Source organism: Monopterus albus, unplaced genomic scaffold, assembly GCF_001952655.1.
Source record: "Monopterus albus unplaced genomic scaffold, M_albus_1.0 scaffold54.1, whole genome shotgun sequence".
In the NCBI taxonomy this organism is placed as follows: domain Eukaryota; kingdom Metazoa; phylum Chordata; class Actinopteri; order Synbranchiformes; family Synbranchidae; genus Monopterus; species Monopterus albus.
In genome coordinates this window covers 1,821,751-1,835,495 of record NW_018127934.1, presented here as the reverse complement: position 1 = coordinate 1,835,495, position 13,745 = coordinate 1,821,751, and the positions used below count along the sequence as shown (strand labels likewise).

The 13,745-nt window shown below is 39.6% G+C and overlaps 1 protein-coding gene across 1 annotated transcript; it reads left to right on the top strand.

The window, feature by feature from the left end:
* Positions 1 to 92: 92 nt before the first annotated feature.
* Positions 93 to 10,129, top strand: mettl14 (methyltransferase 14, N6-adenosine-methyltransferase non-catalytic subunit). Its single transcript, XM_020602198.1, has 11 exons — positions 93 to 548; positions 1,031 to 1,119; positions 1,653 to 1,740; positions 2,175 to 2,252; positions 6,168 to 6,255; positions 6,344 to 6,434; positions 6,612 to 6,753; positions 7,436 to 7,528; positions 8,960 to 9,076; positions 9,278 to 9,488; positions 9,622 to 10,129. The coding sequence occupies exons 1-11, from the start codon at positions 483 to 485 to the stop codon at positions 9,924 to 9,926; spliced, it is 1,368 nt and encodes a 455-aa protein (XP_020457854.1). The 5' UTR covers positions 93 to 482; the 3' UTR covers positions 9,927 to 10,129.
* The last annotated feature ends 3,616 nt before the right edge of the window (positions 10,130 to 13,745 follow it).

Sequence of the window (13,745 nt, the reverse complement as noted above, 5' to 3'; positions counted from 1 at the left end):
TGTGTAAACGTTAAAATTATGTGCCCCATATAGTGACATCATCACACGGTGCCCAGTCACTCACAAAAGTGTTCACTGTTGATTAAAACCAGCGTACGCCGATACTCGCCCAGATAGGCGGAGTCAGCACGCGATAAATGGCTTCCTTCGCCGGACGACCTGCTTTAACCGGGCTTCCAAGACCGTCACAGATACAAGACCCGTCTCAGTATACATAAGCAACTGCGAACAACCATTGAGTAGCTCTTTTTTAGGTCCACATCCATTATAGCAACTAAAGTAAACTCCACCTCCTTCAAGGCCTTACATCACACCCGAACGCCCCGGGTATGCATAACGAGTGCACCCATTGTGATTTTTAGCGGCTGCTTCATGTTAGCTGGTTGTTGACCATCTTTCCAACCAGATTCATGTGAAACGTTTTGCTGTAACAATGATCGCGGGCACTTAATGGTTAATTAGAAAATATTACAAGGGCTGAAATGGATAGCAGACTGCAAGAGATTCGCGAGCGACAAAAACCAAGGCGGCAGCTTTTAGCACAACTGGCAAGTAATTAGCCTTTGTTGTTAGCAAGTAACTTAGCTAATCAGGAACTTAACCAGTCAGCTATGTCCATTGATAAACGGTGTCACTGATAGATAACTAGCGCTAAGCATTCAAATTTGTACAAAGACAAATCATGATAACCTAGCTGACATCCCTCTGACAAGCATTTCGATTAGTCGCCTTCGAGTGGACACAAAGCGCAAATAACGCTAACTTCATTGTAAATGTGAATGAATGGCATCAACAGGTTGAAGCTGTTTGAGCTATACAGCAAAAATGACATCACAGCTTCAAAACATGTCAGTTGGATACATATAAATAAAAAAAACATAAGTTTCCAAGGTTATTTTATGTGATATGTACATAAAGGGTGAACATATACGCTGTGTGGTATTAATAAATACATATGCAGAGTGTGCTTTATATAATACAGAAGAAAAGTACCAAAATTCGACCATTAATAATTCTTGTTTGTCCACAGCTGGGAGCTGAAAGCGCAGACAGTATCGGATCTATCCTGAACAGTAGAGATGAACTGAAAGAGATAGAGGAGACAAGAGAAACATGCAGGTAAGATGCCAATAACCACCATAAAATAATGGAACATGCTGCCCAAATGGGTCAGTAATCACAAAAAGAACAAAGGAGGAATGCAGTATAAAGCAGAAAAGTGAGATAAATTTATATGCTCAGTGGATTTTTCCATTCAAATGTTGCACTCTTGTTAACCAAATTTTGAAATTCAGTAAACGACAATGCCAGTGTGTGTGTGTTTCCGTTCACTTCTGTTATGCAACTTGTAGGAAATGCTTTTAGTGCTGGTTCAAAATGAACAAATCAATCTTTTCTGGTGGTATTTTGCAAGTTTCATACAAACTGACCAATATTGTGTGATTCCCCTCCCGTTTGTACACACATTCACCATCTTTTTTTCACTTTTCTACCTCCCCTGCTTTTTTTTTTCTTTGGCATATCATTGTAAACATTTGTTCATCTTGCTTACCAGTTTGGTCTCATTGCCATTGTTGGTGCCAAAATGTTGACTTATTGCTTTAGTGGGAAATCAAATCTAAGATTGAGTATGGGCTGACTGTGTTTTCCAGGGCTTCATTTGATAATTTAGTCCCACCTTCTAAAAGGAAACCTCAGACGGAGGGAGAGGACACAGAGGAGGATGTAGAAGAACAAAAAGTGAGTGTAATCACATTATAGCATTATGAATCTACTTGGGTTAAAGCCAACAGAGGCTGTTAACATGTTTAAATGATGCTTGGTGGATGTCGGGATGTATCATTGATTTATCAATTTAAATATTTGAACACTGAAATATGAAGGATACTTATGGATAATTTTGAGATTAATTTGTGTGTTGAGAGAAATGTACTCTGTTTTTCATGTGACTGATTTGAAACTAAGAATCTTGACAATTTTACAGTAAGCCCTTCACTATACTAGCTAATGGCTATAACTTTATTATCATTGTTATTTCACTTGTTTTACAAATTATGTAAACATTCCTTTCAGTTGTTTTCATGTACCAACCACAAGTTCCTGACATTCAGGTAAAGGTTCTGTTCATAGATGAAATGTCAGTGTGTTTGTGTGTGTGTGTGTGTGTGTGTTAGGATGAAGTGGAGGTGCAACAGCTGGATGAAAGCAACCCATATGAAGAGGTGTACAAAGACTCAAGTACTTTCCTTAAGGTTTGACAACTTGCTGCCTCTTCCTTTTTACACATACTTCACTGATATAAATAAACCAGTTTCCTGAATGCATAAAGTAGCTACAAGAGCTCCAACTGCGGGCAAAAACCGTAAAAGTGGTCAGTGTTGGGCATGTTTTTGTATTCACACTACAATGCTTATTACTGTACATGCAATAAAGCCTCAGTGGGTAACAAAAAATGCACATGCGGTACTTGCAGAAAGTGATTGTATCAGTTTTGCCTGCAGACAGACTTCCAACGCTGGTATTTGTGAAGCATAGCAATCATTTCACCTGCAGCATTCTTACAGCCCTACTGCCGACTATCATGCGTTTATGTTAGCAGGCTGATTTGTTTAATCTTCCCTGGGCTTTGGCCCTGCTGTGGACATCACAATGCGCTCAAGGGACTTTTACCCCAGGGACAGTTCTCGGGCTTTAGGTCCTGGGAATAAAAAGCATCGGGTACTTTGCTGGAAATGCAGCATTATAAAACACTACAACAGCAGACAAAAAAGTATGTAAAACTAACTTTGTCCAACTGGTAAATTGTTTTTAAGCTTTGTGGATAGTTTGAAGCAACTAGTAGAAGTGTGCTCCAGTCAATCTCATTTCTGAATATAACTGTGGAAAGATCCAGAATTACTCTGCTTATGCCCAGCAAACTGATATTGCCTGAAGACTTCGATGTGGGTAATCTGAGATTATGGTTCCAGCTGTTGAGTAAAGGCTGCAAAGTGGAGTTCTTCCTTTTCACCTGCCCAGAGCATTTAGGTCATCTATATAAGGGTATCACCTTCTGATATGTGTGGTATAAAGTTTGACCTCACTATTAAATGCACATTCCTCCTTCAAGAGTCCCACATAGAGGCAGCAGAGGGCGCCAGAGCTACCCCTTCAGTTTGTTAAATAGTCCCTTCAAAGTCCCCTCATAGTTATTGGATAAGATAAGCTAGGGAGGTTAACGCTTCATTTTGAAGGGTCACGCTGTAGAGAAATTCAGTGCCAAATGTAACTAAGGTGAGGTCATCAGTGTCCAGAGGTGTGGGATGTAATCTACATGTTTAATTTGGGAATGCAGAAATGGGGGGAGTTATGTAGCATGGTGTATGCATTCTTTTTGTCTCGCTAGTTGTTATGACACTGGTGAGAATTGCAGGAAGAGGAAACAGATAAATATGAATTTGCACTGACTGGTAATCCAGGAACTCAAAACCTATGTGGAAAAGAAACCAAAAGTCAGTTTTTCATTATCATAATTTGACAAGCTGGTAATGTTTTAAGTCTGGGAATAATTCATTGTGTGATTGATTTAAATATTTGAAGATAGTTTGGTTTATAGATGTATTAAGTACTGGTGCAGTACCAGCGTTTTAAGATCACTGTAGCTGTACATTGTGTCTTTTAATGTACATCTTTAAAAATGAAACTTTAAAATAATGATAACAAGAAAATGACACCACCTCAGCCACATCAAAAGGAAATCCAACCAGACAGGTACTGTACATGTAACAGTTGCTTATGTTGGGTTTCTCACCAGCATTACTCGAATTAGTCGTGTCAAACGCTTTGAATGAAGCCATGGTTGTATTAAGGTTCAACACACTGAATTTCAAATGGCTTGGTGATGCAAATTAGTCAGGGCTCCAGACTGCGAGTGATCAGTCGTATTCTGTGACCAAATTTATCTAAGGTATGATTGACTTTTGTTCGAGGATCACACTGGGTTCACCTGCAAAATAAACAGGTCTGCAGGTCTGTCACTCGCCTGTCTTACAAAGCAGAGGCTTCTAAACTATTTTAGCGCCGGGGCGGAGAGACACTTGGCTGGGTCCCCCAGAATACCTGTGGGGGAAGCACCTGGTGGGATCCCCCCATATTGCTCCTCTCGGCAGGATGTGTTTAGTTCAGGGTTGGCGGGACCTGTTAGCCTTGTGTTCGGTGTGTTCTGTTGTTGCTGTGCTGTTCCCGGCGGTCTTCTTAATAAAAGAGCAGCTCTAGAGAGCACAGAAAAAGGCCAATTCTGTCTCTAGCTTCTTCCTCAAGCTAGCCTTCGTTAAACTATCAAATGTGAAGATCCACAACATCCCTGGACCCCTTTTTTACACTTCAAGTTCATTTGGCACATTTAGTGTAATCACCACAGGCAGCTGCTTAAATCAGCTAGATCACCTGTTATCCTTTTTATGTGTTGGAAACTTTGTACTTGAATCTCTTCTGATGGATCAGGCTCCTGGTGTCACTGAGGGCCACACTGTCCTCCTGCTGATAGACAGCTGGTCTGACGAGAGACGCTGCGCGGACGTCAGTGTCATTGTGGACTGAGTGGATCAAACACTTAAGTCAAACATACATACCAGTTTAAAGTTAGTAGTGGCCAAAACCCACCATCAGGTCCTCCTTTAAGTTGTAGTAAATGAGCTGGTACTAGCCAGGCAGGTGAGAGAGCTCACCAAAGAGCAGAAATTCTTCCTCAGAAGAAAATCGGGCTACAAATTGAAATATGACAGCATCAGCATCATCGTCGTCATCATCATCACGTTGCCTTCTAGGCTATAGAGCACTACAGTGACTACTTAAAAAGAGCTGGAAACTTGTTCCAGAAGTGATTTTTCCCATTTATTGTGATCCATAAGTCTCTCTCTCTCTGACTTTCATTACAAATGTAGGCTATGCACTTTGGATGGTAAGGTTATTCAAAATAACTTTTGCATTTCATTGTAAAACAGAGGTGGTGCCATCATCTGAGACACTTGGTGGCCCTAGTGCCACCCGTAAGAAATGTTAGTCTGGAGTCCTGTTAAAGTGCCAAAAGTCTATATTTACCCGCATTTTCAAAATGCTCCAAATATACATGATGGCCAGACAATATGGAGCAAAATGAAGACATATGACATTTGTTTGAGACTAAAAAACAAAAACAAAAAAAACAAAAAAAGTCAAAGTAGTCAGTGGAATTTTTTGCTGTGTCATTACGAAATGATGTTTGGCTGTTTATTTAAGCTAGTGGTCATAGAGGAATGTTAGTAACGTACTTAACTCCAGTGTCTCACGCAGCATCATTCTGTGAGCTTAGGCTGTTAAGTTTCACAACCTGTGACTAAAATGTTGAAACAACTTTGGTTATGAACATTGTGTATTCAGTATGAGGAAACTACTGACAAAAGCTTCAGCCATGAACTACACCTGTAATTACTGTTAACATTCTATGCTTTTGTTCAACCAAGGACTTTATTTTTAGATTGCTTTGTTCATGTTAGACTAACAGTTAGAGGATCACATGTGTAGTCGGAATGCTTTTCAAAAGAAGGATTTCTTTTTTTTAAGTGGTTTAAGTTAAAAGAGGTTAGAAATGGATTCCAAGTGCCAGTAAAGGTTGGTATATTATTCTTATGGGTGGATGATATTTTCTCTAGTGTGATATATTCTATAAGAAGGTTGTTCCAGTGGTTGATATGTAATGAATTTTTAGATTTCCAGTTTAGAAAGATTGTTTTCTCGGTGATAGAGAGATAAGAAGTGGGCTTTTATATTTAACTGGTAGGTGGTTGACTTCTGTGACATCACCAAGCAGGCAGAGTGACGGGGATGGGGATGGGGATGGGGGGGATTCTACAGCTCAAGATGGTGGAGAGTTTCTCAGTCACCGCTACCCAGAGGGAGTAAACGGGTTGACAGGTCCAAGTAACATGAAAGTAATCTGCGTAATCCAGAGTGCATTGTCAGCAAGCAGAAGGATTTCCATTATTGGCCTTTATTTAGAAAGATGTTTTCACTGCAATATCAAAAAGTTATTTGTAGATGTTGCAGAATGTGTATTAGAACTTGCAGTTTCTAGTAAGTTTCTCCAACTTCATACCTTCAATGTGTATTATGATAAATTTATTGTAATGTGTTTGTTCTTTCATTCTCAGGGCACCCAGAGTTTGAACCCTCACAATGACTACTGTCAGCATTTTGTGGACACTGGGCACAGGCCACAAAACTTCATTAGAGATGTTGGTAAGCATGTACTCACCTGTGTGCGCGTGTTAATATGTGCGGTGCGTGTTCGTGCAAGCGTCTGACCTCTCCGTCTTCTGTGCTTCAGGCTTGGCTGACCGATTTGAAGAATACCCTAAACTTCGAGAGCTGATTAGACTAAAGGATGAACTCATTTCCAGCACCAACACTCCTCCCATGTATGTCAGCCTATGATGTTAACGTTAGCTTAGATATTTTGTGATTTCTTAGTATTGACACTAGTGGAAAATAACATTGATTAAAAATACACTGGCAATTTTAAGTTGGCATCAACTGTTTTGAAAAGACTTGCCTCTATTTGCAGCGTGTGTGTGTGTGTATGTTTCTGTGTTTAGGTACCTCCAGGCTGACCCAGAACACTTTGACCTGCAGGATCTGAAGTGCAAGTTCGATGTAATTCTGCTCGAGCCTCCCTTAGAGGAATACTACAGAGAATCAGGCATTAGCCACACTGAACGTTTCTGGACCTGGGATGATGTATGTTTCTGAACGTTTCTGGACCTGGGATGATGTACGTATACGTGTTTGGCTTGTCTGCATTTGGCACTTGTTGATGCGTTGTCATGACCTTATCAGCAATTTACAATAGTATCACTGGTGGCAATTACAGGAAGAGATAAGTGTGACGCACCAACTGAGTGACACACCTAGTAACTCATGACCGTAAACCACTTGTGGAACAGGTCTGTCATATTTGGATAAGCTGAAAATATTTTATTTTGGAAATTAATTGCTGGTAGTTTTTCCCAGCACAAGGTGCGCAGGTGTCTTTAGGTCAAGGTCAAAGTGTTTATTTGTCACATGCACAGTTAGGAAATTTGTTTCCTTGTACAATGAAATTCTTACTTTGCCGTCCACATGAATGCCACATAATACAAGTGAAATATAAAGTAGATGAGCAATAACACAAATCTAAGGCACTTTAAAGCAGCAGGTGAAGGAAGCAAATAAAAAGGGACTAATGACTCAGTGTTGTCCACACTTCAGTTTTGCCTGTAGAGTTTTGATAATGTGACCTCGGTTTTGACCAGGCCATGTTATCAAATAAAGAAAACTAGTAATTACAGATTGCCCAGTAAGCTATGCTGTCCTCTAATTAGTGAATGATATACAGTATCCATTTTCACTCACTGCTCTTCTCTTTTCTGTGCTGCTGTAGATCATGAAACTGGAAATTGAAGAGATATCAGCTCTACGCTCCTTTGTTTTTCTCTGGTGTGGCTCTGGTGAGGGTCTGGACTTGGGCAGAATGGTAACAGATTTTTCACTCAGTCAGGGGTGCATGTTAAACACCTAGGTTCATTTAACTCATATTCTCTGCTGATTGTGAAACTTAAGTCTAGTGTATTACTTTTACTATGTGTTTGCCAACATGACTTTGAATCATTCAGGAACTCGCTCCTTCTGGGTTCTGCTTACAGCTGCCTTTGGCAATAGTTTGACAATAGGGCTGAAGTGTCTCAGCTCCCTTGAAACATGTTGTCAGTTCAAACCGCACTATTTAGGGTGCAAGCATTCCTACCCCCACCCACTGCAGAAACGTCTTGGTTCATCCGCAGAATGCTGTCAAACGAACAGTATTGTTTTCTTTGTTAATCAGTTGCCTGCCACTCTTGTGATTTATCTCCTCTTCAGCGACACTGAGTCACACTTTGAGTTCAAAAATAGATTTTCTTGTCTTACATGCTTTTCCCAGCAACTTTCTTTCACATTGAACATGTAGGCACAGTTTCCCCCACAGTTTGTCGTTTCTTTGGTTGTTTTTACAGACGTTAACTTTTAAATTTGAGCTTTTATATATACACTCACCTGCCACTTTAATAGATACACATGTACAATTTTATGCAATTCAGTATTCTGACCCTCTCTTGTATTTCGGCCGGTGAATATAATGTAGTCCAGTACAACACCACGTTTAACTATGACCTCAATAATAAACATCATTGAATGTATACATTTATGACAGTTTCACCAAAAACTGAAACATTTTGAGCTTCATAAACACAGATGTTAAGGCAGACGTGTTGCACTGAAGTGCATACAGTTGTACCTAATAAAGTGGCCGGTGACATATAATCTGTCATGCTCGTGTGTGGTGTTGTGTGTGTGTGTGTGTGTGTGTGTGTGTGTGTGTGTGTGTGTGTGTGTGTGTGTGTGTGTTTTCCCAATGAAAACATTTTTATTAGAGTTGATCACCAAATAATTCACAGCTTTTTTTATTTTTAAAGCTAGTTTAGATATTTCGTTGCAGACCGGCTGCTGTAAAAGGTGTTTTCCTGTTATTGTGGTCTTTTTGCTAATGTTGGTAGCAAATACCAGCTTTAAGAAATGCCACAGATATCCAGTTTGTTGTCAAGTAAGTATGTGGAATGTTGTTTTTCTACAATGGCTACAAAGTCTTGTATGCTCTTTCAAAAACAACATCTAACCAGTCAAACTGGCTCAAAAACCAAAACATTGCTCATAAACTTAGTGAGAGTAGAACCGCACTGCAGAGTAAGCCATGCTTTACAGCAGTTCACAGGTTTTGGTTTCTTAAAAACACTGCTGTCTTAATGTCAATACATGAACTCTCACTAACTTGTATTTAAAAGTCAGTATTAACAGACCTAAATTAAAATCTCCTTTAGCTTTGCCAGAGCCTATTTTACCATAATTCCTAACATTACTACACCTATTTCAGTGTTTGAGGAAGTGGGGCTTTAGGCGGTGTGAGGATATCTGTTGGATCAAGACCAACAAGAATAACCCTGGCAAGACCAAGACACTGGATCCAAAAGCAGTATTCCAGAGGACCAAGGTACAGTGAACACACACAGGCCCAGAGGACATGTGGAATACCTGTTCATATTAATGTAAATATTACATCATGTAATAAATGTCTATTTGACTTATAGACACTCAATGTAAAGTTTACAAGGCTCATTTAAACATTATACATTTTAAGTCAAACCAGTGTAACATGTGATGTTCAGTGACATATACAAGCCATTTCCCTCAGGAACACTGCCTAATGGGAATCAAAGGAACAGTTCGTAGGAGTACTGATGGTGATTTCATCCATGCCAACGTGGACATTGACTTGATCATCACTGAGGAGCCTGAGATGGGAAATGTAGAAAAGCCTGTGGAGATCTTCCACATCATTGAGCATTTCTGTTTGGGCCGCAGGAGGCTCCACCTGTTTGGACGAGACTCGACCATCAGACCAGGTGAGATGGAAATACAGTAGTCTTACTGTGGGAAATTTAAGTGACAGCTGCAAGTCGTATGTTTGCTTTAAGTTTCTTAGCGTCACGTTTCTCTGCATCTCACCCGTGTTGTTTTGTCATCGTCTCTTTCTAGGCTGGTTGACAGTGGGGCCTACTTTGACAAATAGTAACTTTAACCCAGAGACCTATGCCTCACATTTTGCCTTGCCAAACTCCAACCTGTCTGGATGCACTGAGGAAATAGAGAGGCTGCGTCCCAAATCTCCTGTTAAACTGAAGTCGGAACGTGGTGGCGGACCACCCAGAGGGGGACGTGGTGGGCCTAATGTAGGAAGAGGCGGGGACAGAGGCCGTGAAAGAAACCGACCAAGTTTCCGTGGGGACAGAGGAGGGTTCAGGGGGAGGGGAGGGCTACATAGGGGATTTCCACCTCGCTAGGGCAAAGAACTCGTACCAACCAGACTGATGCTAGGAATTGCCATCTGCAGTGTATCAAAACACGACTCTTTGTAATGTGGTTGCTACGGGTAAATTGTGACAGCTGAGAAGTTGGTGTGAAGAGTCTTTGTGAATCTTTTTGGTTTTTCATGGATATCCTTTACATTGGATGGATATTGTCTGCATAAACATTGTTTTTACTATTTGTGTTTAGTGTGTTGATTTGTACTGTATGTTAGCCTTGCCTTTGAAAATCAATGCAGTTATGGAAATATCAATATTTCAGTGCTCTAATACGATTGAAAGTCATTTAGAGCAAATGTAAAGTCAGAATCTGTAAGAGAGAGAATGGCAGCAAGTCATGTCCTTAATATTACTGTAGGAAATTGAATATCAGATATCAAGGACAGGTGTCACTTCAGGGTGTTGGGCAACTATCACAGCAACAATAATTACAATCAAGTACTGGTGCAGAGTTCTTACTCTTAATTCCAGGCCTTTCAAAAATACATTGTTTATAACCAAAAACACTCACAGACTGACAAAACAAACAGGCTCCTCAAATGCCAAATGTGTATCAAGTGATTAAAAAGCCATCATCAGCGCAGTTTACACACCCAGTAATTCTGCAGACATAGACACTCAGGTTATCAGTAAAGACCAACCAGGAAGAAGGAAGCCAAGAACACAAGGAGTTTCACGTGACCTCACTAGCCGCCCATTAGCTGATCACACAACCTGCATGAAGAGAGTGTCAGTCAAGCTGATCAGATCCACTATGCACTCGTACAGCACTGTGGAAAGGTCTTAGGTCACCATTAGATCAGTTGTTTTAGCAGTGCTATGATGACTATACATGTTTATTGGTCCGAATACAACTGGAAAATAGAAGAAATAGTACACAGTTTTAAAAAACGTGTCAGAAAAAAATCTTCAAACTGGATACTCGAGATATATCTTAACGAAAGAAATATAATCATAAACCTCGCTAAAGCAGCTAAACTATACAACAGGAAAAATATGTTACCAAAGAGAATAATAAATTGTTACAAAACAATGATAATTCCTCAGTGAGACCTGGATGTTCTCGTAAAATATCTATTTAGATTTTGCTCTAAGTAGTTTTTGGTCATTGTTACCACCTCTGTGTTTTTCCAATCTGTTGTATGGCACAGAATGACAAAGTTGAGACTGAAGGCCCAGTTTCATTGAAATCTGCTTGTGTTCCCAATATGCTGAAGTCCGCATGGACACGGAAGGAGGTAGATAATACCCTGCGATTATGCAGCTGAGACGCTATTTGATTTAAAGGTATTTGTTTTCCTGGAATTGTCATGCACCAGTAGTAACACGTTTTTACTTTACGTATTTTTAGATAATGGTTTATTCTAATTTTGCGGGCTGGCACTCACTTAATTATAGTTATTCCGGTAAGTGGTGTAGTATTTTTTTTATACTACTGCCTTTGTGCCAAGGTATTTGAGCTAATTGGCTATTCTCCTCTGTGCATGCTCTTCATGCCTGTTGAGCACATACGATGAACTGAAGCCAGCAAAGTTTAGGAGTGGTTTCATTTGAGGAACAATGCTCACCCTCTTTCTAAAAATGCTGCTACACTGTGCATACTCCTTTAACAGTTCCTTAGCTATGGGTCTTCAGATAAAATGGCTTCTTGGTTCAACATGAAGTCAGTTCAACTGAACTTTTGTACAGAAATCTGCTGACTTTGTACTTGGAACCATTGTGAGGGTGACTTTGGGGGTGTCTGAAATATTTTAAGAAATATTGCATAAATTGCCATGAAGTTTGATAAAGACATTGGGACCCTTGTCAGGATAAATTGTAACTTTAGTACCTTAATCGGGTCAAATGTTTAATCTCCAGTGGTTTGGTTTATGGAAAATACCTAAAAAGATAATATTTGTCTTCACCTCTAATTGTAACAGTTATAACACACTAGCATCATGAACATGTTAAACATATTTGCTAAATATCAGCATGTTAAAATCGTCTTTGTAGGTACATTGAGAAGCCGCAGCAATAAACCACCTGCCTAATATTGTGTAGGTCACCTAGTAGCACCCTGTAGTTTTTAAAGCACCATTGTGCCTATACTGGCTCACTCTGTACTGTTCAGTGCATATCTATTATAATGACTTATTCATTTATCATTTAATATCAACTAGGAATGATTTTACCAAAATATTTCTATCACTTGGATAAATGGGGTGACTTCAGCACTGTTGTACACACATACAAAAAAACTGCTGAAGGTGATGATAACGTAGTATCTTATTTTACTGGCATTGACAAAGCATGTTCTTTAGCATCGCATCCCAAAGATGGCACTTGGTTTAAAGATGCAAGGGTGTGTTCGGAGATTATGAGGATATGGTTAATGGGGTTAATCAAGTGTAAATGATACTTTGTCCAACCTCTGTTGCCCAGCTGTCATTAAAGTAAAATGTGTCATGGCAGGCCGATGAGCAGTCGGTGCTGATTTTAAAAAGATGTAGTATGCACTTTTATTACATCAAAGCAATGCATCAATAAGCCAAGGAGGGAGAACTAGAAAATGTAGGCTATATTAGAAGTTAACAAAGTGACTCAGCAAGGGAACAAAAAAGCTTAAATGTATCAATATATTAATTCCAAAAATGCCAATCAGTTACTATATTTAAAACCCAGTTATAATTTAATAGATGTTAAAATGCCATTATAGATCATTAAAAGCAGTAATTATTGCATTCCAATGCAAGCCCTACTGCAAAATCATGTTGTTTACAGAGTAGTTTTGGCCTATGACCAATAGATTTAGCTGTCACAGTTTATGAGAACAGGACTGGGGGAAAACATCACTGCCTTAACCCTAATCCAACTGCATTTTGATTTTATCACAGCTTTGGTGTCATGATGATTTTTAATCACAGTATGATTTTTAGCCCTTGATTATGTCACAACCCGGCTCGTAGGGCCTGTGTCAGATGAGGAAGACACATCATGTAAGTTATTACAATCACAGAATTATAAAATGCAACAAAAGAGAAAGAAAGCCTGAACAGCTCACAGCAAATAATCTTAGGATACCTGCAACAGATCGAGAAACAGAAAATAAGGGCAAACCAGAGTAGCAGACAATACAAGGTGCGGGAATTCAGACACAAACCCACAAGCATGGAAAGGTTAACGTTAAAGGATAAAACAGAGAGCTCCCACACAGTGAAATAACAAATTAAGTTTCATAAGCTTGTATCCCATTGTTGTTCGGTCCACTTTATTCGGTTCAGACAAAGCTGGTTCCAGTGTTGATGACTTCATGCTATTTCACACAAACACAACCACACACACACACACACACAAATTGTGGAACAATTGGTGAGTTAGACAACCAGTCATTTTATATGCATTCTGCTGACATGTTGCAAATTCAGCAGCAAACCTTTACTTTTGAAAATTATTGGTATATCAAGTCTTTTACATTGACATATTTGCAGAGTAACTTTAGCATCAGTTCAGTAAGATGGCAGATGGCTTAAAGCTACATAAACTAACTTCTCCTCAGATTTTCAGCCATTAAGGGTGAAGCAAGAGTCAAAACAAAATCAAGCAGTATCCCCTCCTCTTCTGCCTCCGCTCCTCCTTGCTCATCCTACCCTGTCTCTGAAACTACGTCATATGTAGTCATGACAGCCAGAGACACAATGTCAAATAAAGAGGTTTACATTTTAGCGATATGCTGGAATGTAGGAAGACAACACTTCTAGACAATTGTTTACTTGATTTATCTGTATTCGTGCTAAATTGTAGTTAATGCATCTT

What these genes read in the sequence shown, in the direction of transcription:
- mettl14 (XM_020602198.1), top strand. Translation starts at nt 483, where the DNA reads ATGGATAGCAGACTGCAAGAGATTCGCGAGCGACAAAAACCAAGGCGG. An exon ending in GTCTGGACTTGGGCAGAATG is followed by an intron (nt 7,529 to 8,959) that starts GTAACAGATTTT and finishes CACCTATTTCAG; the next exon opens with TGTTTGAGGAAGTGGGGCTT. An exon ending in CAGTATTCCAGAGGACCAAG is followed by an intron (nt 9,077 to 9,277) that starts GTACAGTGAACA and finishes CATTTCCCTCAG; the next exon opens with GAACACTGCCTAATGGGAAT.